General features: G+C 40.4%; 1 protein-coding gene across 1 annotated transcript in view; it reads left to right on the top strand.

The window, feature by feature from the left end:
* Nucleotides 1-25,059, top strand: part of DOCK2 (dedicator of cytokinesis 2) — a 416,930-nt gene that overhangs the window by 73,594 nt on the left and 318,277 nt on the right. The window contains exons 16-22 of the mRNA XM_003981290.4: nucleotides 557-629; nucleotides 741-844; nucleotides 2,606-2,789; nucleotides 2,912-3,009; nucleotides 4,608-4,697; nucleotides 5,696-5,796; nucleotides 6,636-6,770. Of these exons, the coding sequence (XP_003981339.1) occupies nucleotides 557-629; nucleotides 741-844; nucleotides 2,606-2,789; nucleotides 2,912-3,009; nucleotides 4,608-4,697; nucleotides 5,696-5,796; nucleotides 6,636-6,770 (785 nt within the window). The remainder of the gene's footprint in view (nucleotides 1-556; nucleotides 630-740; nucleotides 845-2,605; nucleotides 2,790-2,911; nucleotides 3,010-4,607; nucleotides 4,698-5,695; nucleotides 5,797-6,635; nucleotides 6,771-25,059) is intronic.

Genomic DNA, 25,059 nt, shown 5'->3' with positions numbered 1-25,059 from the left:
GATTTGGCTCAGTGGCTTCAAAGGTAAAAACATTTGGGTATCTGTCCAGCCAAGGATGGGAATGAGCCCTAGGGTTTTCCAAAATATTATTGGATTTAAGCATTTTTATGAATTTTCATAAACAAGAGTCCTCAGGCATACCCTGTAATGACCGTTGTTAATTTGCTAAGCCCTGCTGCAATTGCCAGAACTCCTGGAGTGTGTAAGGAAAATGTGCATTGTGCAGTGTGCAGTGCATCAAATCCTGTGCTAAAGTTATGTGACTTTTATATCAATTTGGGGAGATTCATTTTAACCCACTATAATTTACGAACCTCTTTTCATTGGCTAGGAATGCAATTTGCCAAATGGATTACATTTGGTACTTTATTTTCTCTTCATAGCTAGTTCTTATGTAATTTATTTACAGTTCATCAGGCTTGATGGATGGATAATAAATCAGCATGCAGCTCTCTCAGTTAAATGGTCAGGCTGCCTTTTGCGGGGGGTGGGGGTGCTGGAGTGGGAAAAGCTGTTTAACTCATTGTCTCCTGAATTCTGGTTTCTGCCTACCAAGGTGGCTGTCCCTATTGAAGACATGCAGAGAATCCATCTGAGATTCATGTTTCGACATCGGTCATCCTTGGAATGTGAGTACCTGACCAAGTGGCATCTCTGAAGCTCCTCTAAGGAGAGAGAAATGAGATAACTGGGTGACCCATGTGTCATTTTCTTTCCTGACCTCACAATGCTATTTCCAGCTAAAGATAAAGGAGAAAAGAACTTTGCCATGTCCTATGTGAAGTTGATGAAGGAAGATGGGACCACTCTGCAAGATGGGTGCCATGACTTGGTCGTCCTAAAGGTACCATGAGTTGGATTAACTCTGCAGTGAGTAGGGTCCAGGAATCCAAGGGAAGATGGCAGGATTGCTTAGTGGTTAACAGCAGGGACCACAGAATCACACACACCAGGGTTTACCAGCCATGTGGCCTTGTGCAAAATCTTAACTTCTCTGCCTCTGTTTCCCTCTCTATGAGCCCTCAGTGAATAATTGTGAGTATCATATGAGACCGCTCCTGTAAACACAACTGTGATGGGTACATGGCACATTGAATATGTGGAAAAGATTATTGTTACATACAGAATAGGCTATTGACTGTAAAGAGCCCTGTGGGATATATAAAAGACCAGCAAGAAACACTTGAGAGATGCCTCACTATTGCGAATGGCAACATATCAGATGCTGGGATCCTGATCCTGCCCCTGACTAAATCTGGAATCATCTCACATGTCTCCCTGAGTGTCAGTTTTCTTTTTTCTTAAGTGTGATGGTAATATTTATGACTAACCAGTGAGATGACCCATGTGGAAGGGCTGTGTATAAAAGGGTGTATAGATATCAGCCGTCATTATTTTACATCATGAGACTTGGACTATTTTCAAGAAGTGGGGAGGTTTGACTTGATCTCACTCACATGCTTTCCTGCAACCCCTCTTATGGCAGCAGGATGCCTATGCTAGCACCTGACTGGAGACAAAGCATGTGGTTGTGAAACAGGACAGGCACAGGGATCCAACTCTTGTCCTTGGCTTTTTCAACTTTGGGGGCTGAAAACATCCTTTTGCCTATGGTCTCCATGGCAAGCATAGCCTCATCAAGGCTTCATTATAAGGTACTCTTCTCTGAGTCTCTCTGGCTTTTCTGGAAACCCACACCTCCCTTCTTCTGCACAGCTGCTGTCTTCTCATTTATGACACATCAAGGTAGTTCTTGGCTTGAAAGCCATTCTTCCCCAACATATTGTGAACTCACTGGAGGCAGGGGCCCAGTTGTAGTCAGTTTTCTATTTACTTATCTTCCTTAAGTCTCCCTTTTCTTATCTGTAAACCGAGGGTGATAGCAATGTATACGACAGTGCCAGTAGCAATTCCATTTAAATGGAATGAACTAAAGCATACTTAGTGCATACTTAGTACTTAGTGCAGTATCCAGTACAGAGTAAGGGATCCATAAACATTAACTCCTATAATGCCTACCTCTAATCATTCATTTCCACATTCCAAGGGACTTAGGTGTCTATCAACTCTGTTAAGAGCTCTATATGAATTATTCCCATTTAGTCTGCTCAGAATTTCTAGGAAGTAGGTAATATGATTAATCGTCGGTTTAATCACGAGAAAAATGAGACACATCCAAACAATGTGTTCAAGATGACACAGACTTGTGAGTGGTAGAATAGGGTCTAGATCCCAGGACTTTCAGATTCTGGTGCCTTTGCTGTTAATTTCTCCTTTAACCTGATTCCTTGTCTTGCTAATGGGCATGTGTTGAGATCTCAAGGAATGTAGGCGGAATCACAATGAACTGCCAGGGGAATCTTCAAATTCCCTTTGTACTGTTAATGAAGTCCACAGAGCCTTCAAATGGTTGGTCAATCTTTTTTCCATTAATGTAACTTTGGGTTCTTGCCTGGTTTGTGGAAAGATAGCCCTGCCATACCAGCTGATATTTACTGCTTCTCTGATGATTTTTTTAAATTCTGATCCTCTGCACCTTCAAACTCTGTGTGGCATTGGGCATGTACCCACGGCTTGGGAGAAATAACCAAGGTGTTTTTCCCAGGGGGAGAGTAAGAAGATGGAGGATGCCAGTGCTTACCTGACACTTCCTTCTTATCGACACCATGTGGAAAACAAGGGGGCCACCTTGAGTCGAAGCTCCAGCAGTGTTGGGGGGCTCTCTGTCAGCTCCCGGGATGTATTCTCCATTTCCACCCTGGTGTGTTCCACAAAGCTCACCCAGAATGGTAATGAAACCATCAAGAGTTGTGTATATGTAGTGCGTGTGTATGTGTGTAAGTCCAAGAAGGTGCTGAATGAACAGTTTAGTCTAGTAATAGTAATTCAACTTATCTGGACTCTATTTCAGTGGGCTTGCTGGGTTTGCTTAAGTGGCGTATGAAGCCTCAGCTGCTACAGGAAAACTTAGAAAAATTGAAGATTGTCGATGGAGAGGAAGTGGTAAAGGTCAGTGGGGCTTCGTTTTGTTTGTATTCATCCACCAGTGACAGAGATTTAAATCATGGGTGGCTTCTGGGGGCAAATGAAGTGTTGAGAAAGATCGGACTTTTTCTCTAACAGTGGGACATAACGTCTCAGATTGCCATGAGAAACCTTTACTAGGAAATCCAGAGGCTGATTTGGTTCAATGATGCTGAAAACATGTTGAGTGGTAAAAAACTATGGTTGTGTTTAGTTTCTGGAAGGAGATCAGCCTGGGTGTAGATCTCAGCTCAACCACTCGCCAACTTTATGTGATAATACGGATGTGACATATTTTGCAGGGTTGTTGTGAGCATTCAAGGCAATAATATTTAAAAATTACTTAGTGTCGTCTCTTACACAATGTTCTACTAAACACGTAAATCATACAGAGTTGAATAAATAGTAACTATTCATTATTTTTGTTGGTATAAATTGCTAAAAAGTGTGATCTTTTAGTACTACCTACTGTTAGTGTTAGAAATAAAAAGTATTCTTAGTTCCTGTTGCTTACAGAGTATTATGCATCATACATGAAAGAGAAAGACATCAGGGCTCACATTTTAAGTGAAACAAGCAGGAAATAATACACATGTCAGATGTGTTGTTGTGTCCACATGGTGTTGGAGAATATAGTGTCTGAGGTACAGATCTAATGAAGCAACCTTCTCTTCAATTCTATAAATTGGGACAAATATTTCCCACAGGTCTTGGTGATCTTGTTTCCTCAGGAATTTGGTCAGCTAGAAACTCTGAGATTAAACATCTGTATTTGGTAGCTCTGTGTTTTCAGGTACTATAGGAAATATTGACCCATTTCCTAGGAAGGAAGAGTATCAGATTTTAGTTAATTTTCCATACATGGAGAAGCAAAGGTAGAATTTTCAGATCAGTGCTTTAAAATGTGCACCATTGATCCACCTACCTGATTCAGCAGTAGAAGGAAAATTCTCCAGACATCCTTTCATAAGGTCTATCATGTTTGGACAGCTTGGAGAAGCATCGAGGAGGGAATTACATTGTCTCTACCTTTGCATTATATTTTTATTTTTCTAAAAAAAATGTTATTAAAGTATATACACACCCTAAGGGTACAGTTCACTGTATTTTTACACACGTACATACTGATATACACACCGTCTAGATCAAGATACAGAACATTTTTGGCATTGAAGTAGACTCTCTCTTACTCCTTCTCAACCTCCTTATACTGACTGCCATCATAGATTTTTTTTGCCTGTTCTTGAATTTCATAAAAATAGAGTAATGAATATTGTACATTGTTGTGTCTGACTTATCATACTCTACACAGTTCTCATGAGGGTTATCCTTGTTGTTGAATGTAGAAGTAGTTTGCTCTTTTTTATTACTATGGAGTATTCTGTATTATTAAAACACTGTCATATATTCATTCATGCTGTTGATTGACAATTGGGTTGCTCCAAGTTCTGGCTCTTGTGAAGAAAGCTCCCTGGACCTTTTGAAGGCAGCACGTCTTGGATGTGTACTCTCATTCCCTTAGGGATACACTGAGGAGTGGAATTTCTTCACTCTTCTAATGTGACCTTCATTACTTTGTCCAGTTTCTCCAGGATACTCTGGATGCCCTCTTCAATATCATGATGGAGCATTCTCAAAGTAATGAGTACGACATCCTCGTCTTCGATGCATTGGTAAGAAAGAAGGGACCGGTGTTTAGTGACATTAGACATTAGTGTGTGTCTCACTGTGAGAACACTGAGAACTTGTGTCCCCTGTGGCCCTTTCGTGAATTTTTTTGGAGGCACTGTAACTTTTGGCAATTAGAGCAATGAATGAGCAGCTGAGGATTTGGGGAGTTTGTGTTTGTTTCTAGTTCATTTGAAAGCATGGTAGGATGAGTTAAAGGGGAATTTTAAATGTTGATGTCATATTAGTACTGGTTGCAAGTACATGAAGCTAGATGCCATGAATAATGGCTTCAGCTTTCCGTGAATGCCGGGAGCTTGTTTTGGCCAGGTTATGAAGCACCCAAAATGTTTCCTACCTTCTTCTTTCTCATAGTTTCCAAATTCCCAGCATCATTACATCCTCCTGCCCACCCAGAACATTTTATGGTAGCACACAATCCCAGTCCTTCCTCTAACATCTTCCCAAATGATCTGTTCCTCCTCTGTGTCCCAACTCATGTTTTCTTAGTGTCATGTCCACACTAGGGTATCAGTGACCAATGAAGTCTTAGTGCATTAACTGCTTGTGTCAGTGACATTTACATTTTAAAGAGGTTACTTGGAAACAACTGTGACTTAATCCAGTGCTTCCCAGAGGGCTTCTGGAAAGGTAACCTGTAAGAAGTGCTAGACATTGTAGGACCCTCTCAGAGATTCACAATGCATGTAGATATGTTAAAGACTCCAAAAAACCCTGAAGTAAAGACGACAATCTAACAATGATATCCTGAAATCTGTCAAACTTACCTGGCCATGAAGCCCTTTTATCCTATAACACCCTGTAACACACTTCATGAAATGCCTTTTAGGAGAGATACTACCGTAATGAAAAGGACTAACAATATATTAGTGAGTTAATTCCTGGGCAAAATAATTTTGCTGGAGATTTAATTATGCCATGTGACTATGGCTTCCTGCCTTGGGTCTGACCCCCAAACCCTGATTCCTTGAATCTTCTTCAGATCTACATAATAGGACTCATTGCTGACCGGAAATTCCAGCACTTCAACACTGTTCTGGAGGCTTACATTCAACAGCATTTCAGTGCCACCTTGGCTTACAAGTAAGTTACTGTACATATGGGAGTTTCTTGTCCATCTCCTGCTTGCCCTGCCAGGATGCCCAGGGCACAAGGATCTTGAGTATTTTCCTTTTGTATCAGGCTGTGTGAGTTCTCCCTTTCTGATAAGACCCAGTCCATGGTGGATTATTTGAATTAAATAAAAATGTGCAAACCCATAGGTTAGAATGAATATTTTATTGTGGTAGCAGTACATGAAAGCATTCATTCATTCAGTCGGTCAGCCAGCATTTATTGAGCAGGACTTGAGGTAGACACTGGGATTCAGAGGCTAGAGAAGAGAAAGTGCACATCCAAGTAGCCCATTATGGCTTGGACACAGGGAACTGATGGTTACAGATAGGAGGTGATGCTGGAGAGGTTGGGAGAGGCCAGTTTTCCAAAGGGCCTTGAAGTTTAGGCCAAATAGTTTGAAGTCTGCTTCACTGGTAATGAAGAAACATGGAAAGTTTCTCAGTAAGGGAATTCCATGATAATACCAGAAGTTTATTTTATAGGAAGCAAATGCTGAAAAGAACATTATCACCACCATTATTTCCACTCATATCCTGATTATGACTAGCTTTCCCAGTCAAAAGATTTTTTGCCTCACTAGTTTTTCCTTTGCTGGCTTTTTATGGGCAGGAAATACTAATTTACTCCCTGTATTAAATACATATATTTTAAGCAGAGTTATTTTTATGGCTGTAAACGAGTGAGTAAGCTTAGCTGTACCACCACCTTTAACCTTTGATTGAATGCTTTATAATTTACTGAGCAAACTAATCACCATGCTGTGAGTTAGAAAGAGATGTATTTTCAAAATATAATCCCTTATTCAGGAAATTGATGACGGTGCTGAAGACTTACTTGGATACCTCCAGCAGAGGGGAGCAATGTGAGCCGATCCTACGAACTCTGAAAGCTTTGGAATATGTGTTCAAGTTCATTGTTCGGTCGAGGACATTATTTTCACAGTGAGTGCTTGTTATGTAAGAGTGATTGATTAGTTCTGCAGTTCCTCTGGGATACAACAGTGTTTGTGTCATCGGAGAGATTCTTTTATAAAATTACAACCAGCCATTGATCAAAAACAACTTAAAAATCCAACACAGAGAGTTATGAATAGGTTATAATTGTTCCCTCTAAGCTCATTCAGGGAAAAATATAAATCTTCACATGTTATAGAGTTATGTTTCATCCAATGGACTTGATTTGTGATTTGAGGCTCTTCTGTATTTCATCTATAATTTTTCATTTGATTTGAGATATGGTGAAAACTTTCCAGGAATCCTCAATGATAGAGGTACCGGGAGTGGAGAGAGCAGAACTTGTGGAGTTTGACAGTTATTTGGCTCTAGCAAGTTGTGCATGACAGATGAGCTGGTATTTGCAGTTGATCTATCTGTCCTTGAGATCCTAGTAGCCAACAATTGAGCTGACATGTTAGAACACCTAAGAGATTTGATGTTTGATGAACAGTGTTACAGAAGTTAGCTGCTCTTTTGAAGGGCTTCAGAGATGGAGGCATTCAAATGCAACCTGCAAAAGAATGGTTTATGTTCATCCTGGCTATAACGAAGGTAAAGCTAGGCAGGGGATTGGTTGTGGTTGTGTGTACGATCAGGTTGGTTGTGTGTGATGGGAGGTAAGAAAAAACATACGTGGAATGTATTGTCTGGATTCTCATCAGTGCAGATGAAGAACATTCAACTTAAACTGATTTAGGAAGAGTAGGACTTTATTTTATTTCACATTTTTAAAAAATCCAGAGGGCAGTTAGCCTCAGGTATGGCTGGATCAAGATACTGAATGCCATCAGGATAGTCCCTGTCTCTCGAGATCTTGCCTCTGCTTTCCTTTTGTTACCTTCTGAGGCAAGTTTTTAAATGTTAAAGCCACTGGAAGCCTCAGATTCGTATTCTAATTTAAACAACTGTAAGCTCTTTGTTGTTCCAGTAAAATCCTGTGCCAAGAACTATCTTTGATCATGTGCTAAGGAAACAGTATGACCAAGGAAATGAATATGCAGATTATGTGTTTGTGGTCTCATGTGTACCTCTGGAGCCATGGATCGGGTCACCCACTTATTGTATAGACTTGTTTAATTGGAGAGATGGCTTCCCAAAAGACAGTAGAAGTCTGTTGTCATCACTTTGATTATGACAATTGATGGGCTACAAAAGTTTCATACTCAACAAGGCATCTGAAATGTGAATCATTTCGGATTGTCCTGAAACATTCTTTGAGATTTCAGGTGAGAATAGAAAGAGATGACTGTCTTGTACCATGTCACAAAACATATGTCATGTGCATTCTTCTTTTTTTAAGATTCTTTTTCAAGTCTACATTTTTCCCTTTTAGAATTGATGCAAATTTTACATTTTATTTATTTATTTATTTATTTATTTATTTATTTATTTATTTATTTATAATTTAAATCCAAGTTAGTTAACATATGGTGTAGTAACAGTTTCAGGAGTAGAATTTAGTGATTCATCACTGACATGTAATACCCATTGCTCATCCCAACAAGTGCCCTCCTTGATGCCCATCACCCAACTCCCCTCCAGCAATCGTCAATTGGTTCTCTGTATTTAAGAGTCTCTTATAGTTTTCCTCCCTCTGTTGTTCTTATTTTTCCTTCCCTTCCCCTATGTTCATCTATTGTGTTTCTTAAATTACACATATGAGTGAAATCATATGATATTTGTCTTTCTTTGACTTATTTTGTTTAGCATAATACATTCTAGTTCCAATGTAAATGGAAAGATTTCATTTCCATTGTTGTTGCAAATGGCAAGATTTCATTCTTTTTGATGGCTGAGCAGTTTTCCATATCTTCTTTATCTGTTCATCAGTCCATGGACATTTGGGCTTGTTCCATAATTTGGCTTTTATTGATAGTGCTGCTGTAAACATTGGGTTACATGTGCACCTTCGAATCAGCATTTTTGTATCCTTTGGATAAATACCTAGTAGTACAATTGCTGGTTCATAGGGTAGCTCTATTTTTAGTTTTTTGAGGAACCTCCATACTGTTTTCCAGAGTGGCTGTACCAGTTTACATTCCCACCAATAGTGCAAAAGGGTTCCCTTTTCTCTACATCCTCACCAACATCTGTTATTTCCTGAGTTGTTAATTTTAGCTATTCTGACAGGTGTGAGGTAGTATCTCATGGTGGTTTTAATTTGTATTTCCCTGATTATGAGTGATGTTGAGAGTCTTTTCATGTGTCTGTTAGCTATCTGGATGTCTTCTTTGGAAAAATGTCTATTCATGTCTTCTGCCCATTTCTTCACTGGATTGTTTGTTTTTTGGGTGTTGAGTTTGATTAGTTCTCTACAGAATTTGGATACTAACCCTTTATCTGATATGTCATTTGCAAATATCTTCTCCCATTTCATAGGCTGCCTAGAGTTTTGTTGATTGTTTACTTTGCTGTGAAGAAGATGTTTATATTGATGATGTCCCAACAGTTCATTTTTTCTTTTGTTTTCTTTGTCTCTGGAGACATGTCTAGTAAGAAGTTGCTACAGCTGATGTCAAAGAGATTGCTGCCTGTTTTCTTCTTTAGGATTTTGATGGCTTCCTGACTCACATTTGGGTCTTTAATCATTTTGAATTTATTTTGTATGTGATGTAAGAAAGTGGTCCAGTTGCATTCTTTGCATGTTGCTGTCCAGATTTCCCAACACCATTTGCTGGAGAGACTGTCTTTATTCCGTTGGATATTCTTTCCTGCTTTGTTGAAGATTAGTTGGCCATATATTTGTGGGTCCATTTGTGGGTTCTCTATTCTGTTCCATTGATCTATGTGTCTGTTTTTGTGCCAGTATCATATGTCTTGATGATTACAGCTTTGTAATAAAGCTTGAAGTCCGGGATTGCGATGCTTCCAGCTTTGGTATTTTTTCCAACATTACTTTGGCTATTTGGGGTCTTTTCTGGTTCCATACAAATTTTATAATTTTTTGTTCTAGCTCTGTGAAGAATGTGGTGTTATTTTGATAAGGATTACATTGAATGTGTAGATTGCTTTGGGTAGTATCGACATTTTAACAATATTTGTCCTTCCAATCCATGAGCATGGAATGTTTGTTTTTCCATTTCTTGTGTCTTCTTCAGTTTCTTTCATAAGCTTACTATAGTTTTCAGTGTACAGATCTTTATCCTCTTTGGTTAGGTTTATTCCTAGATATCTTATGGTTTTTGGTGCAATTGTAAATGGGACCAATTTCTTAATTTCTCTTTCAGCAGCTTCATTATTAGTGTATAGAAATGCAACTGATTTCTGTATGTTGATTTTTATATCCTGTGACTTTGCTGAAATTATGTATCAGTTCTAGCGTTTTTTTGGTGAAGTGTTTCAGGTTTCCACATAGAGTATCATTTCATCTGTAAAGAGTTAAAGTTTGACCTCTTCCTTGCCAATTTGGATGCCTTTTATTTCTTTTTGTTGTCTGATTGCTGAGGGTAGGACTTCCAGTACTCTGTTGAACAACAATGGTGAGAGTGGACATCCCTGTTGTGTTCCTGACAGTAGGGGGAAAGCTCTCAGTTTTTCCGCATTGAGGATGATATTAGCTGTGGGTCTTTCATATATGGCCTTTATTATGTTGAGGTATGTACCTTCTATCTCTACTTTCTTGGAGGTTTTTACCAAAGAAGGATACTGTGTTTTGTCAAATGCTTTTTCTACATCTCTTGAGAGGATCATGTTGTTCTCATCCTTTTTTTTTAAATTAATGTGATGTATCACATTGGTTGATTAGTGAATATTGAACCAGCCATGAAGCCCAGAAATAAATCCCCCTTGATCATGGTGAATAATTTTTTTTAATGTGCTATTGAATTAGACTTGCTAGTATCTTGTTAAGAATTTTTGCATCCATGTTCATCAAGGAAATTAGTCTGTAATTCTCCTCTTTAGTAGGGTCTTTGCCAGGTTTTGGAATCAAGGTAATGCTGACCTCATGGAATGAGTTTGGAAGTTTTCCTTCCATTTCTGTTTTTTGGAACAGTTTGAGAAGAATTAGTATTAACTCTTCTTTAAATGTTTGGTAGAATTCCTATGGGAAGTCATTGGCCCTAGATTCATGTTTGTTGGGAGATCTTTGATTACTGATTCAATTTCTTTACTGGTTATGGGTCTGTTCAAATTTTCTATTTCTTTATATTTCAGTTTTGGTAGTTTTTATGTTTCCAGGAACATCCATTTCTTCCAGATTGCCCAATTTGTTGGCAATTTGCTCATAATATTCTCTTATTATTGTTTGTATTTTTGCAGTGTTGGTTGTGATTTTTCCTCTTTCATTTGTGACTCTATTTATTTTGGTCCTTTCCTTTTTTTCTTTCTTTTTTCCTTCTTCTTCTTCTTCTTCTTCTTCTTTTTCTTCTTCTTCCTCTTTTGATAAATCTGGCTAGGGGGTTTATCAATTTTGTTAATTCTTTCAAATAATCAGCTCTAATTTTTGTTGATCTGTTCTAATGTTTTTTTTAAAAATTTTGATATCATTGATTTTTGCTCTAATCTTTATTATTTCACTTATTCTGCTGGTTTTGGCCTTCATTTGCTCTACTTTTTCTAGCTCCTTTAGGTGTAAGGTTAGTTGTGTATTTGAGACACTTATTTCTTCTTTAGGAATGCCTCTTCCTTCTTCAGTGCTGCTGGAACTGTAAGTGACTTTGGGCTTCTTCCTTTTTTTTTAATGTTTTTTTTTAATGTTTTATTTATTCTTGAGAGAGAGGGAGAGAGAGAGAGAGAGAGAGAGACAGAGACAGAGACAGAGAGACAGAGCATGAGTGAGGGAGGGGAAGAGAGAGAGAGAGACACAGAATCCGAAGCAGACTCTAGGCTCTGAGCTGTCAACACAGAGCCTGACTTGGGGCTCGAACTCATGAGCCGTGAGATCATCATCTGAGCCGAAGTCAGATGCTCAACCGACTGAGCCACCCAGGTGCCCCAGTGACTTTTGGCTTCTTAAGGAATGAGGTGCTCTGTTAATTCAGCATAGCATATAGAACATCACTGATACTGATCAAATGCCTATTGCACAAGATGCATTTTGAGGGCTAAGACAATGCATTTGGTTAGAAGAGATGTCTCTAAGATAATCCAGGCCTAATCTTGAATCCTTTCTCATGAACAAAGTGTAGGCTGACCTGCAAAGAAGTTCTAGGGCCTCATGGTGAGGGAAGGTAGCTTTCCTGTGTCTTGTTCGTTTTAGAATCTTTATCAATGGTTTCCTCTCCAGGGTGGCGTCAAGGACACTGGGAAGTGATGGAGGTATTTCCCCAAACTAGGAGGGCATTTTACTTAGGAAACTAGAAAATAGAAGGTTTGAAATTTCTAAACCAGCTGGTGAGAAATCATAATATAATTATTGCTTCAGGGACTTATTGTGTCTGGTATTGTGTTTCTTTTTCCTGTTATTCTTTGTCTTTTTGTCTCATGTGCATAATTTCAGCTAATCTAGCTCCCATTAGCTATTCCCTTGCCATTTTTCTTTGCACATACTGCACACGAATGTTTGCAAGGGCTAGGAATTATCCTGTATCAATATGCAGGATGCAGTTGGGTAAGGGAGGAAGAGAAGTTGTTGAAACAGATTGGGTTTTTTAAGGATTATTTTTTTCTATCACATAGCCAAATAATGTGATTTTCCTGTCCTCCCTCCTTATGTCACTGGCTCCTGAGCCAAAGTCTGGGGCAGGTGTCTGGGCATATACCTGTGCCATAGTTGCAGTGGAAGCTGGCAGAGCAGGTTCAAGTTTTTGCTAGAGGGAGGCAGGCTTAAAAATATGGGGAACTCCTAAATCGTGGGAAATGTGTCCAAAATATGCTCAGTCGCCATCAATATGACCAATATCCATTAGGCTTTTCTGGAATGACTGAGCTTCTGGGAGACACAGAGCATAGTGAGAAACATTCAGAAAGAGTGGAAGTGATTATCTTCTAGGCGTTGAGCTTCTTCATAAAATTCCTCGCAGTGCCTTTTATCCTGAAGCTCAGACAACCAGCTGAGCTGATCCCCAAGATTTCTGAGCTGTGGAATTACTCAGAGTCCAAAGTAGCCTGTGCTTCCCTGAATCACATAATGGGCACTGAATAGCTTCCGTTCCTGCTGGCCAGGCACATAGAAGTAAGGCTGTGGTGTTTCTGTAAGGATGACTCTCTAAGACAGAGAAAACCCAGAGCGTGGCGCTACAGAGGGATTCGTTCCCACTTACCTGTGTTCCTTCCAAATCGTAATGCTGCCATAGGCTAGAGTTCAGGGGGCAATGTGGGCTAATGATTATGTTCATGTTGTACTGGTCAATGTTGGCTCAGTGATGGCCAGTGTTCCCACGAGACAGACCTGGGAGGGAGTCATATGTTTGTCTCTGCACCCAGCTTAGTGAGTGACCTACCCTCTCTGAGCCTCAGTTTCCTTATCCATAAATGGGGATAAACCAGCTCTTAGTGTTTTGAGGATGAAGTGAGATTACATGTACAAATTTCTCCATGTAGCATCCAGTACTTCATTTCATAAATGTAACAAACGTTACCTGTTACCATGTTTTTACCGGGGCAAGACAGCAGGAGTGTTTATTTCAAAAACTCAGATTTAAGTTAATAAATGGTGACTTGATCCATGCTTAGAGTTTGGCTTACTGTTCATGCTATCCTAAAGCTGTCTTGCTGTTTTTGTTTGTTTGTTTGTTTGTTTGTTTTTAAGGAGGAAGGGATCTCTTTCCCAGGTGTCTGCTTTTTGAGGATGACAATGTAGGACTTTTATGGCCCTGTGAATTCACCTTGGTCTGTTGCTGGCCCATTGGCTGGCCCCTGCTTATGTCTGCTGTGTGTGTGGTCAAGCCCTGTGGGCCCCAGCAGCCATGTACCCAGCTCTCTGCTCCCTGTTTGCACTGCCTGTCTTTGCTTTTGTTTCATGCCTCCTGCTCCCCTTCAGGACCTACTTATTCACTTCTTGCTTTCTCCTCCCTCTCTGTATGCTCCCAGTCTCCTGGGATGCTCTTGCATCTCTACATCCCTCCTCCCCTCCCTCCTCCCAACCCCCTTTGCTTAGGAGAGGCACTTAGTTCAAGTTAAAGGCATAGACTCTGGAGCTAGCTACTTGGGTTTGAATTCCGCATTGGAATCCTGCTGCTACCATTTAGCGATGTTTATGACTGTAGGCAGATTATTTCGTCTGCCTAAAGCTCAGTGTCCTTGCATGTATGTACAAACCCTCGCAGGGTTGTGGTGCAGGCTAAATAAGTTAATGGATGTCAGGCATTTAGCACAGTGCCTGTCGCATAGCAAGCAGCCACGGTTATTATTACCTGCTAAGCGCATTTCACTTGTTTCCTCCATTAGTCTTTGCAAAAATCCTATGGAGAACCTCATCTCTCCACTTCATCTCCTCCTTCTCTTCACTCACTCTGTGCCAGCCACACAGGCCTCTTTGCTGTGGCCCAGGCTCCTGACTCAGGGCCTGGACACCTTCCCCTGATATCTGCTCGCTCACTCCCTCTCCTTTCTCACATCCTCACTCACATGTCTCTTTCCCTACTCTATTGAAAACTGCAACTCCTGCCCCAGCACTTTGGATTCCCCTCCCTGTCACTCTGTTTGTAGTCTTTTCCCCCCTCCCCATAGAGCTAATCACATGTTAACGGACTGTACAGTAATTAAGTATGCTTTTGTTTACTGCCATCTCCCTGCTAGAATGGCAGCTCCCAAGCTCCCGTCTTTGACTAGTTCATACTGTCAAAGCGCTGAGAACAGCACATGGCAGGTACTGGCACTCGTTCAATGTGAGATGGGATGCCTTTTCTGTCCCCCTTTCATAGATAAGGAAACTGAGGTTTTGATTCAAACTTAAAAAGGTCACACAGCTAAGAATTAGCAGAGTAAGACTTCACATTCTACCTCATCTAATTAAGCAAATTTAAGAACCAGAACTTTGTTGGGGGCCATGCAAGTGTAAAGTATGGTTGGCCAGGATGGGGAGCTGTCCTGAGTGACGACAGCTGCTCCTGGAAGGGGGGACTTGCTGGGTATCATCATCAGGGCTGTGGAGAGGCATGAGGATGCTCAAGTTTAGGTACTGTCATCCCTAAATATGGTAGGATTTCAGTAGGAAAAAAATGACTTGTAGCAGAAGTTGTCAGGAAAGGATTCCTTGCTGTTGTGGCAAAGCTGTCCAGGCAACCATGACTTTACCTTCATATCCTCTCAAGGAATGAAGAAAGAAAAGCTGACATAGGGCCAGGCCAGGTAAGCTCACACTCCTTGAAGGAGTCACTAGACAGGGAAAGAGAAATGTACTCAACGTCCTGATAGGAGCCGTAACATCTCGGGAGTGTTCCTACTCTCCAGCCCCTCATCTGGGAGCCAGGAAGGATGGCCACGGTGTGCACAGTGCCAATCGCCTGCACTGGAGCATCCACTCCATCAGCATAGGCGTCAAAGGAGAATGGTGCTTACCTCCAGTGGACACCCTCAGTCTGGCTCAATTCATCCAGGGCCAGACATCATTACCCATTCTCTGCTTGCCTTCAGCATCAGGTGATCAGATGTTTTCTGATGCTCTCTTTTGCTTTTTATTTTGCATCTCGCTTTATTCTGTGCATCTTCCCTCTCACGTCCCTGCCTCGCCTTCCCACCAGTTCAGTTTCTTCTTATGTAAATATTATATACTAGTTCACCCTCCTGGTCATGCATATGTTAGGCAGTAAGACTGTCTAAATAAAGCTCAGGCATGCTCAATGTAGCCTGTAGTCAGAGGGAATACATAAGCCTCTGCCTTTTTAAACAAATACGAATTTAACTCGAAGGCACTTGCCAGTATGATTTGTTTTCATTGTTCATGTATGAATAAATATTTAAATGTAATCATCTGTTTATGCCGAGCCTGGGCTGGAGTGCCCGTCACATTGCTATTCCTGTTTCTCCTGCATATAATTTATTTGCATGTTGATGCCATTTATTCCTATGTAAGCCTCTGTTTTCGGTTTTGAATATAATTTAACTTTTTGATGACAGTAATGGTTCAGTAAACTGCACAATTGCAGTTAATGGAATTATTTTATGATAACATTAACTTGGCATCAGATCAGAGTGGAAGAGAAAACTGTCATCAAAGGGATATTGTCAAACAGTTACTTCTCTTTAATTTATTATCTATTTTGTGAGTGGCTACAGTGCTGAGGGGGAGCTAACAGCCTGTTTATTACAAACACGGGGAAGCACTTTGTAAACCATGAAGTAAGTAGCCGTCATCGTAACATGAAATTGTGCATATGCGTGCATCTTAAACAGCCCTCTTTTTCCTTTGCATATAAAAATATTAGCCTACATTCACTGAGCACCTGTTATGTGCTAGGCACTTTAAGTGCTGGGGACTCTGAAATTAATAAGAGAGGCTTCCTTAAGTAGCAGCAGCCCAGTGGGCGTGAGTGATATGCATCCCAGCAAGCAAATCCCAGCTCCCTGGCATGAGCAGTGGTCAACGGTATGAGGCAACTAAGGCTCAGGGTGCAGACGGGTTTAAATGACAAACCCCACCTCAGGAGGATCAGTAATTCTCAGAGGAGGTGACACTTTAAACTAAACATTGAAAGGTATTCAAGAAATTAGCCCATGGCGGGTCTGGGGATAAGAATCACGAGTTCCAAGTAGAGGGAATGGCATGTGGAACAGAACTTCTAATTGTTCCTGTTACCTTCAGGATACCACTTGTGAAGCTTCTCCTCTGTGCTTGGCCCTGTGTCACTTTTTACTCTGCCTCACTTACTATTCACAGCAACCCTGCAAAGGATAGATATTATGATGTTTATTTCACAGAAGAGGAGCTTGAGGCCCGGAAAAATATAGAAAGGGACTCTAGGTCACACAGCTCGACGTCGGCAGGGAAGGATATGACATGGAATCCTAGGTTCTTTGTGCTGTGCTGTGGCCATGGACAGCACGTTTGTGGGGAAGAGTGGCTGGTGGCAAAGCTGTGCTGGTGGAAGAGTGGGGATGCTGCATCTGGACAGGTAGCTCGACTGGGGACACCTTGAATGCCAGATGGAGTCATCTAATGTCATCCCCCAGGGACAATCATCATTAATGCTGCCCTCCATCTTCAGAGCACAGAGTGAGCACCTCAGTGGGTGCAGAGACTCATCTGCTGGGATCAGGTAGAAAGATGAACATTTCTTTATTTTGTTCCAAGAGGGAGAAATTAAACTTTATGAACAGTTGACTTAGAATAACACTTGGTTATAATTCATAAATAAATAAGCATCTGTTGAGAATCACGCTTTAATTGGTTTCTCATCGTGCAGTTTGGAAACCCCTGCTTTTGGCAGTGGGAGCCATTGAAGCTCTAAAGCAGGGGACTTACATGATTTAGATTCACCTTTTAGAAAGATCACTGAGGAAGAAAGGTGAGTGTGTGGAAGGTGGTGTAGAGGAGGGATGTCAGGAGGTTAATAATGAAGGGGTTGCAGGGATCCAGGCAAGAAGACTTGAACTAAGGCAGTCACAGTGGGGCTGGAGAAGGGGAGGAAGAAGATACGGGTGTGTGAATGACAGAATTGCCAACACTTACTGAATGTGTGTGGGAGTGGAGTTGGAGGAAAGGGCCAGATCAGCTTATCTGTGGTTGAACTTTATGGCCTATTTGATTAGACGTTGCTCATCAGCATGATGAATACAGGGTAGGAGAAGTTCTGGTGGAAAATGGTGTATTTTGATAAATTTTGAGGTGTTTATTGGCATAGCCTGATAGAAATGTACAGCAGGCAGTTAGATACAAATCTGGAGTTCAAGAGAGTAAAGAATAGAAATATAGTTGTGGTAGAAATTGATCCGAAGAGGTATTTGAAGCTATAGCACAAGGTGAGCAATGCTATAAAATTCAGGATGAAACCCAGGAGATTAGCAGGTTGAAGGGATGAAGGAAGGGCCAGTCCTTCCAGGGAAGGCTGATCAGGGACATAGGAAGGGAAACAGGAAGACTGGCATTCCAGGAGTCAGGAAAGAGAGCATTTCAAGGAGGCAGTATCAGCAATATTCACATGCTATAGCAAAGTCATGGGGACTGAAAACTGATCAGAGGCAAGGTATTTTTCAGTGAGGAGGTCTTCGGTGAATTAGCCAGCCCTTCCCCAGAGCGTCGCATCTTTCCTAATATCCAGTTGGAGGCCCTAAAGAGGCAGAGGGATCAGGGCTTTGAGGTGTTGTCGATTTCCCATCATTTTCATGTGAATTACCTACACTGTGGATTGTCCTTTGCCCGGGTGTAATGCTGGACTGGCTTCTCCCTGCCGATCCTTCACAGGCTGAGTAAACTGCTTCTATTGGGTGCCGATCTCTTACTTGGCTCACAGCAAAGTGTAAAACACTGGGCCTGTCTGCTTTCATTGTCCCTTTAAATGGCTTAATTTTGCAGAACAAGACTATCTGTGCTGTAGATAGTTAAGGGAAAAGCCATGGATGACACAAGATATTCATTCGTCCAGGTTGAAGCAGTATTTCCTTTTCTTGTTAACTCCTCCTTAGACATCTAGAAGCCTAGCTTGCTGGCAGAATCCTTGCCTTCGTGCAAAAAATGGCTGTTCCTGTCAAATGCTGCGGCTGACAGTTCCTCAGAGCATGACTTGGGTGAGAGATCAATTTACTGAATAAATACGTAGATTTAGGAAATGTGTTTGCAAATCCCCTGTAACTAAATATGAACATGCAAGATAATAAAAGGTCTGGTTAGCCAGAGGGGTGAGATTCAAGCTGATGTCATTGTCAGGGATGGTGAACCGAATCAGGGTGGCTGGGCACACTTGGTGATCTACTTCAGATGCACCCGAGGCAGTGTCACCTCAAAGTGGAATTTGTTTCCTTAATAGGAAATAATATATTTCTCAGTTGTTGGGCTTGCTGCTAATTGTGTCTTTGGGGTGGATGGAAAATTAAAAAGGACTTTGTTATGAGGCCCGGATGGTCGCCCATCCTTCAAGTCTCCAAACTAGCCTCTCTGTCACTCAGATCTACTCTGCTAATGCAGCTTATTCAGTTCAGTCCAGTTCATTGATTGATTCAATAAATATTTTTGAGTCTTACTATTTGGCCAAGTTTTATGCTAGGACACTGCAGTGAACAAGACAGATGTAGTTCACCCCTCATTCTGCCCTCATCTAGTACTGAGGGAGATAAAACAAAAAGCAAGGAAATACACCAACTAATTGCAAACCGTATTAAACACCAATGAGGGAAATAAGCGAGTAGTTAAGACGTGGTATAACGTAATGGTGAAGAATCCCAGTAACTAATTATCTACATGACCTTGGGCAAATGACAGCCTCTGTGCCTTAGTTTCTTTGTCTAATGTTGGGATCACCTCACAGTGTTGAAGAAGTGAAATTCCAACTGACCTGTGAAGGAGGCTAATGAACCAGCCATGCAAGGGATAAAAGGAAGAGTCCTTTATGGAGGGAAAGTCTGAGCATGTATTCTTGAATAAGAAAGAACTTGAAGTTTCCGAGAAAGTTAAAGCAGACTAGTGTGGCTAGTGAGCAAAGGGGAGAATAGCAGGAAGGTGGACTGGGAGAGAGCAGGAGAGCTTGCCATATGCAGGGTTTATTGCCAGTGTGTAGCCCAGACATTCTGCAAGCATTTCACTGAACATTCTGGCATGCCAGGTAGTGTGCTGACACTTACATGGTGAGGAGGGCTGGTGTCACATGTCACAAGGATGGATTGCTGGTGGCTGCCTGGGCTTGTGTTGAGGAGGACACTGAGGCTGCATTTAGAGGTAGTAGCTGCACAGGGAGCTGTGACTGATTAGTGGTACCTACATTGAGCAGCTCAGTGGGAAGCGATAGATTCATTAATTCCTGTGTTAATTACACAGGCCCTGACAGAAGTGAAGGGCTCTGAGTTCAAAAAGAGTGTACATTGTCCTGCAAGGCACTTGTTTTGGATTATAGTAATTCTGTATTTAAAATTTAAAATGTGTGTTTCATATTCCCACTAGCCTCTTTGGTTGCCTCCTGTAAGACACACGTGATAGGAACTGCCCACTCTCTAGATTAGGAACAGACATGGCCTGTGCTCCTCAAATCACTGCAGAGTCCCTTTGGTTTCTCCTGCACTCTCTCAACTTTGCTAAGCATCACTGTCTTATGATCACAACATTTACAATTTTTTGAAGCCATATACGTTTCAGCCACCATGAATTTTTGGTTTGAAATTTTGGACACTGTTTTTTTTTTAAATATATGATTATAGTCACTTCTCAATTCTCTGTTAATGTATTAGAGATAATGTAAAGACCCATATTACCCAAAGTAGCGGCTAATGTCAAAGTCATTCAGTTTGATCATCAGAGTGTTCTCTGTAGAGACTGATGCTCGTGCACAGGTGAACTTCTTCTCAGAAGGATGTTCTTCCAAATCACAATTTGCTGGGCTAAGTCATATCATTAATCATCACATCCTGAGTTTCTATCAGATGGGTATTCTAGGAGGAGAGAAGAGCCACTGGTCTTGAGTACCATAGGGGTGATAACAATGAAGAGCTTGACCATAATCAAATATATTTTGTGAATAAGCCACAGATGATAATGCTATTATGTCAACAATTAAGGATATCCCAAATAGCATGAGCCTGAGCATTTTATTACTGCTGACCTCTCTTTTCCAAAACACTTTTTTATCTTTGCATCTATAACACAGAACTCTTTTCATATTCCTCATACTTCTCAGACTCTTTGGAAGTCGTAAAGATTGGCCTGTTCCTCCTTTTACTCAGCTCCCTCTTCCTAGGTGAATGAACTCAAATCCAGTGCTTTAGCTCCCCCTGCTCTGCAGATTTCTGCTATGCGGAAATGCAGCCTGACCTTTCGCTGAGTTCCACATCCGTGTGTCCATTTACCTGCTGTCCTCCTCTTTCATATCTCAAAGGCAAGTCAAAGTTAGCATATCCAGAACCAAAGGGACATGATGTCCCTCGTCACACTGATCTACGATCCAGCATGCTGCACAAGTCAAAAAAAGATTAAGATTTTCCTGACAACTTATTTTTTGTTTCTTCCCACATAGTCTGCATTTGAGTTTCTACCTTTCCTTCCTAAATGTCTTTCAGATTCATACACATCTTTCCATTTTCACTGCCAACTTCCTAAACAAAGTTCTCATCATCTCACACCTGCATTACTGTGTTACTATAATGGTCTGGCTGCTTCCATATAATCTATTTGCTATGGAGTCTTTCGAATTTCCTAAGTAGTTAAAATATTCTGTCAATATGGAAAGTTTTGTTTCTCCCCTTCGAATCCTAGTTCTTTTTCTCCTTATCTGACTGCATTGGCTAGGATTCTGGGTCAGTGTTAAATAACAATAGTGACATATATTATGTATTGGTTTAAAAATATTAGATGCCATGTTATTGGTTTTAGGAAGTCCCTCCGTATTAGTAGTTTGATTACAATATTCACCATAATGCAGTATTAGATTTTATTTGAAATCACTAATGTTTTGAATTTATTTCTACCATCTTAGCTGGGAATCCTCCCCACCATTCTGATTTTTCTATCATTTTTTTTTTCTTTTTTCTTTCCTCCTTTTAAATTGGTTTTCAATTTTCTCACTTGCTTTTTCCCTTTTACTAATATGAAAGTTACATTTTTTAAAATGTAACTTTTTTACATTTTTATTTTTTTAGAGAGACAGTGAGCATGTGTGTGAGCAGGGGAGGGGCAGGAGTGGGGAGAGAGAGAGAGAGAGAGAGAGAGAGAATCTTAAGTAGTCTCCATGCTCAGCATGGAGCTTGACGTGGGGCTTGATTCCATGATCCTGGGATCATGATGTGAGCTGAAATCAATAGTCAGATGCTCAGCCAACAGAGCCACCCAGATGCCTGTGAAAGTTACATTTTATATTCAATTTTATTAGTGGCTACTTTGGCTACTTAGGCATTCTATCATACGTATTTAACGTAATAAAATCTCAAGTTAATATCTTTACAGTCCCCCTGAATAATAGAAGAATTTTAGAAGATACTGTCACTTCCCTCTTAAATATTACACTAGGATTGTGCAGTATTTTAGTTTGGCTTTCGGATACTCCATAAATTACACATTATTATAATTTTAAACAGTATCTATTTGTATGTTTTTTCCAATAAAATTTCATCAACACTTCTGTACTGTACACTAAAAATGGTTAAAATGGTACATTTTATATGTTTTTTAGCACAATTTTAAAAAGGCCATAACTTCTGTCATCTTTGACCTTCTGTATTTTGTTTTCCTTCTTCTTGAAGTAAATCTTTTATAATTAACCTTAGCAAATTTTATTTGTAAATTCTCTCAATTTTAATTACTCTTATTTTATTCTGAAAGTTGGAAGGAAATTTTCTTGGGTATAGGCTTCTAGCTTTTTTTTTTTTAGTGTGATCAGCTGCTAAGGTTAACTGTCAGTCTTACTGTTGCTCCTTTATAGGCATTCTGGTCTCTTTTCTGTGGTGGCTTTTAAGATCACTTCCCTGTCTTGTATAGTCTGCACTTTTGCTATGATTTACTTAAGAGTGGGTTTATTTTATACATCTAGAAGTTCATTTTCCTGAATCTGAAGTTTGATTTTTAATACCAATTATAAAAAACTCTAGCTCATTATTCTCTTTTGATATTTGTGTTTCCCCTATACATTCTATTACCTTTCTGAAATGTCAACTGAAGTATGTTAGACCTCTTTTTCTCCATGTTTCCATATCTCATATTTTCTATATTTTTTGTTTTTGGGGGTTCATTCTGGGTAATTTCTTTGAACCTGTTTTTTAGCTAACTGATTTCTCTCTTTAGCTATGTCTATTACTCAATTTAACTCACTGACTGAGTTTTGAATTTTAATTATTTAAGTATTTTCGAAGATTCCATTTAGTTCTTATTCAAATATAATTTTTCACTTTTATAGTTTTTATTTCTTGGTCATATTTTAAAGCATCCTTTTTCTATTGTGAAGCATATTAAATATAAGATTTTATATTCTCTGCTGTATAATTGAGTGAGTCTTTGTGGGCCTGATTCCACTGTTTCTGTTTTGGGTGACCATGATTCCTGGACATTTTGTTGTTATTATTATTTTTGAAAGCTAAATGTCTTAAAAAAATTTTTTTTTACATTTATTTAGTTTTGAGAGACAGAGCACAAGTGGGGGAGGGGCAGAGAAAGAAGGAGACAAAGAATTCAAAGCAGGTTCCAGGCTCTGAGCTGTCAGCACAGAGCCCAACATGGGGCTCGAACTCACAAACCGTGAGATCATGACCTGAACTAAAGTCAGACGCTTAACAGACTCAGCCACCCAGGCGCCCCTTTTAAAGCTAAATTTCTTTAGAACTTTATCAATTGTTATATATTTTTAGTCTTGGAATGAAGTTTTTATTTTGCTCTAAAGAAAACAGGGATGCTAACAAGCAGAAACCTTTTCAAGTTAAAATTTCTGTTTGTGGAACCAAGCAAGGAACATGAGTATGGGAAAACAAAAACAAAAACACGCACAAAACAAAATCCAGGTGAGGACTGACTCATGCTTAAGAAACTCAATGGAGATGTGTTGTCCTTTTCCATCCAGCACCAAGGAGCAGGTAGTTTTCTATTGTTCCCTTTCATGCAATAGATTTTTTTTCTGTTTTTTGTTTGTTTGTTTGTTTGTTTTTTGTAAGAAGGCATAACAGTTTGGGATACCAGCTTTATGCAAGGGTCTCCAACAAGCAGCCCCTCGAATTGATCTCATTCTTTCTATTCCCCAAGCGACCACCTAAATAGAAATTTAAGGACACAAAGGTTGAACAAATGCCTTGGGGGCAGAAGCTGGCTTTATTGCTCTCTAAGTATCCAGATTTTCCCTTTTGCTTTGGGTTTCTCCTCTATGGTTTCTTTACTTTCCTGACGTTTTCCCATTCATTTTGAAAATCCACCTTTAGGGGTGCCTGAGTGGCTCAGGTGGCTAGGCATCTGGCTTTGGCTCAGGTCATGATCTCATGGTTCCTGAGTTCAAGCTGTGCATCGGGCTGTCTGCTGTCAGAACAGAGTCCTCTTTGGATTCTCTGTTCCCCTCTTTCTCTGCCCCTCCCCTGCATGTGCTCTCTGTCTCTCTCTGTCTCTCTCTCTCTCAAAAATAAACATTTTTAAAAAAGAAAAGATTTAAAAAAAACAAAAGAAAAGAAAATTTGGCTTTGGTAGTCATTTTCCAGGACGTTTTTATCCACCACACTCTACTCAGAAATGGAAACATTTAAACTTACTGCAGTTAGAATGATCTTCCCCAGTTCAAATCTGATCTGGGTGTTCCTCTTCTTGGAGTCTTCTAATTTCTTCTCATTGCTTTGAGGATGAAGACAAAACTTCACGTGGCCTGTGAGGGTCTATGGGTCTTGCTCCTGCTACCCACCTGTCTCCTTTCACCAGACTTAACCCAGATTTCCTTCACCCCAGATTCAGGGGTCTTCATTCAGTCATTCTCACCCACGTGACTCCCTTCTGCTACAGGACCTGTATGCTTGCTTTCCTGGGAGTGGAATGCCCTTCCCTCTTCTTTCCCTCCAGTTTTCTCTTGCTGTCTCCTCCCGGTCACCTAAGATTCCCAAACTAAGTCAAATCTCTTCAGATACATTGCCCATGTATTTTGTCTTTCACGTATGATCTCAAAAAGACATGTGTATTTGTTGAGCTCCTACTCTTTTCCAATCACTGTGCTATCAAGGCATTTATACCAGAAATAAAGATTGACACCCAAATACATACCACAGTGGCTGTTCTAACTAAGTCACAGGTCATCTCAGCATCTGAAAATCTAGAGACGGTAAATGGCTTTTTGTGACATGGTGTCTCTCGACATTGTTCCCGAATTTCCCTTAGGGTCCACAGCTTCTGAAAGACCTTTCACTTAGCATCTGTTCTTACTTATATTCAGCACTGACACATTACACACCTGTTTCATGCACGCTGGGCCCCAACATTGTTCCTCTTTTTAAGCCTTTGAGTTGATAATGAATGTTTCTATCTAGTTGAAATATTTGTCTAGTGGTAGAAGTTTCGTATGCATTGGCGATCAAGTGTTTATCCGAGATATATTTATCAAGTAGCCAGCAGGCCACTGTGCTTGGCACTAGAAATATGACAATGAATTGGATGGACTCAAGCCTGGTCTTCATGGGACTTTATAGTCTAGCTGGGAAAGGAGTCATTAAGCAGATAGTCTTGTGGGTGCATGTGAAGTTAAGGGAAAGTGAGGTATCC

Source organism: Felis catus, chromosome A1 (assembly GCF_018350175.1).
Source record: "Felis catus isolate Fca126 chromosome A1, F.catus_Fca126_mat1.0, whole genome shotgun sequence".
In the NCBI taxonomy this organism is placed as follows: Eukaryota; Metazoa; Chordata; class Mammalia; order Carnivora; family Felidae; genus Felis; species Felis catus.
This window is presented reverse-complemented; position numbering and strand designations above follow the sequence as displayed.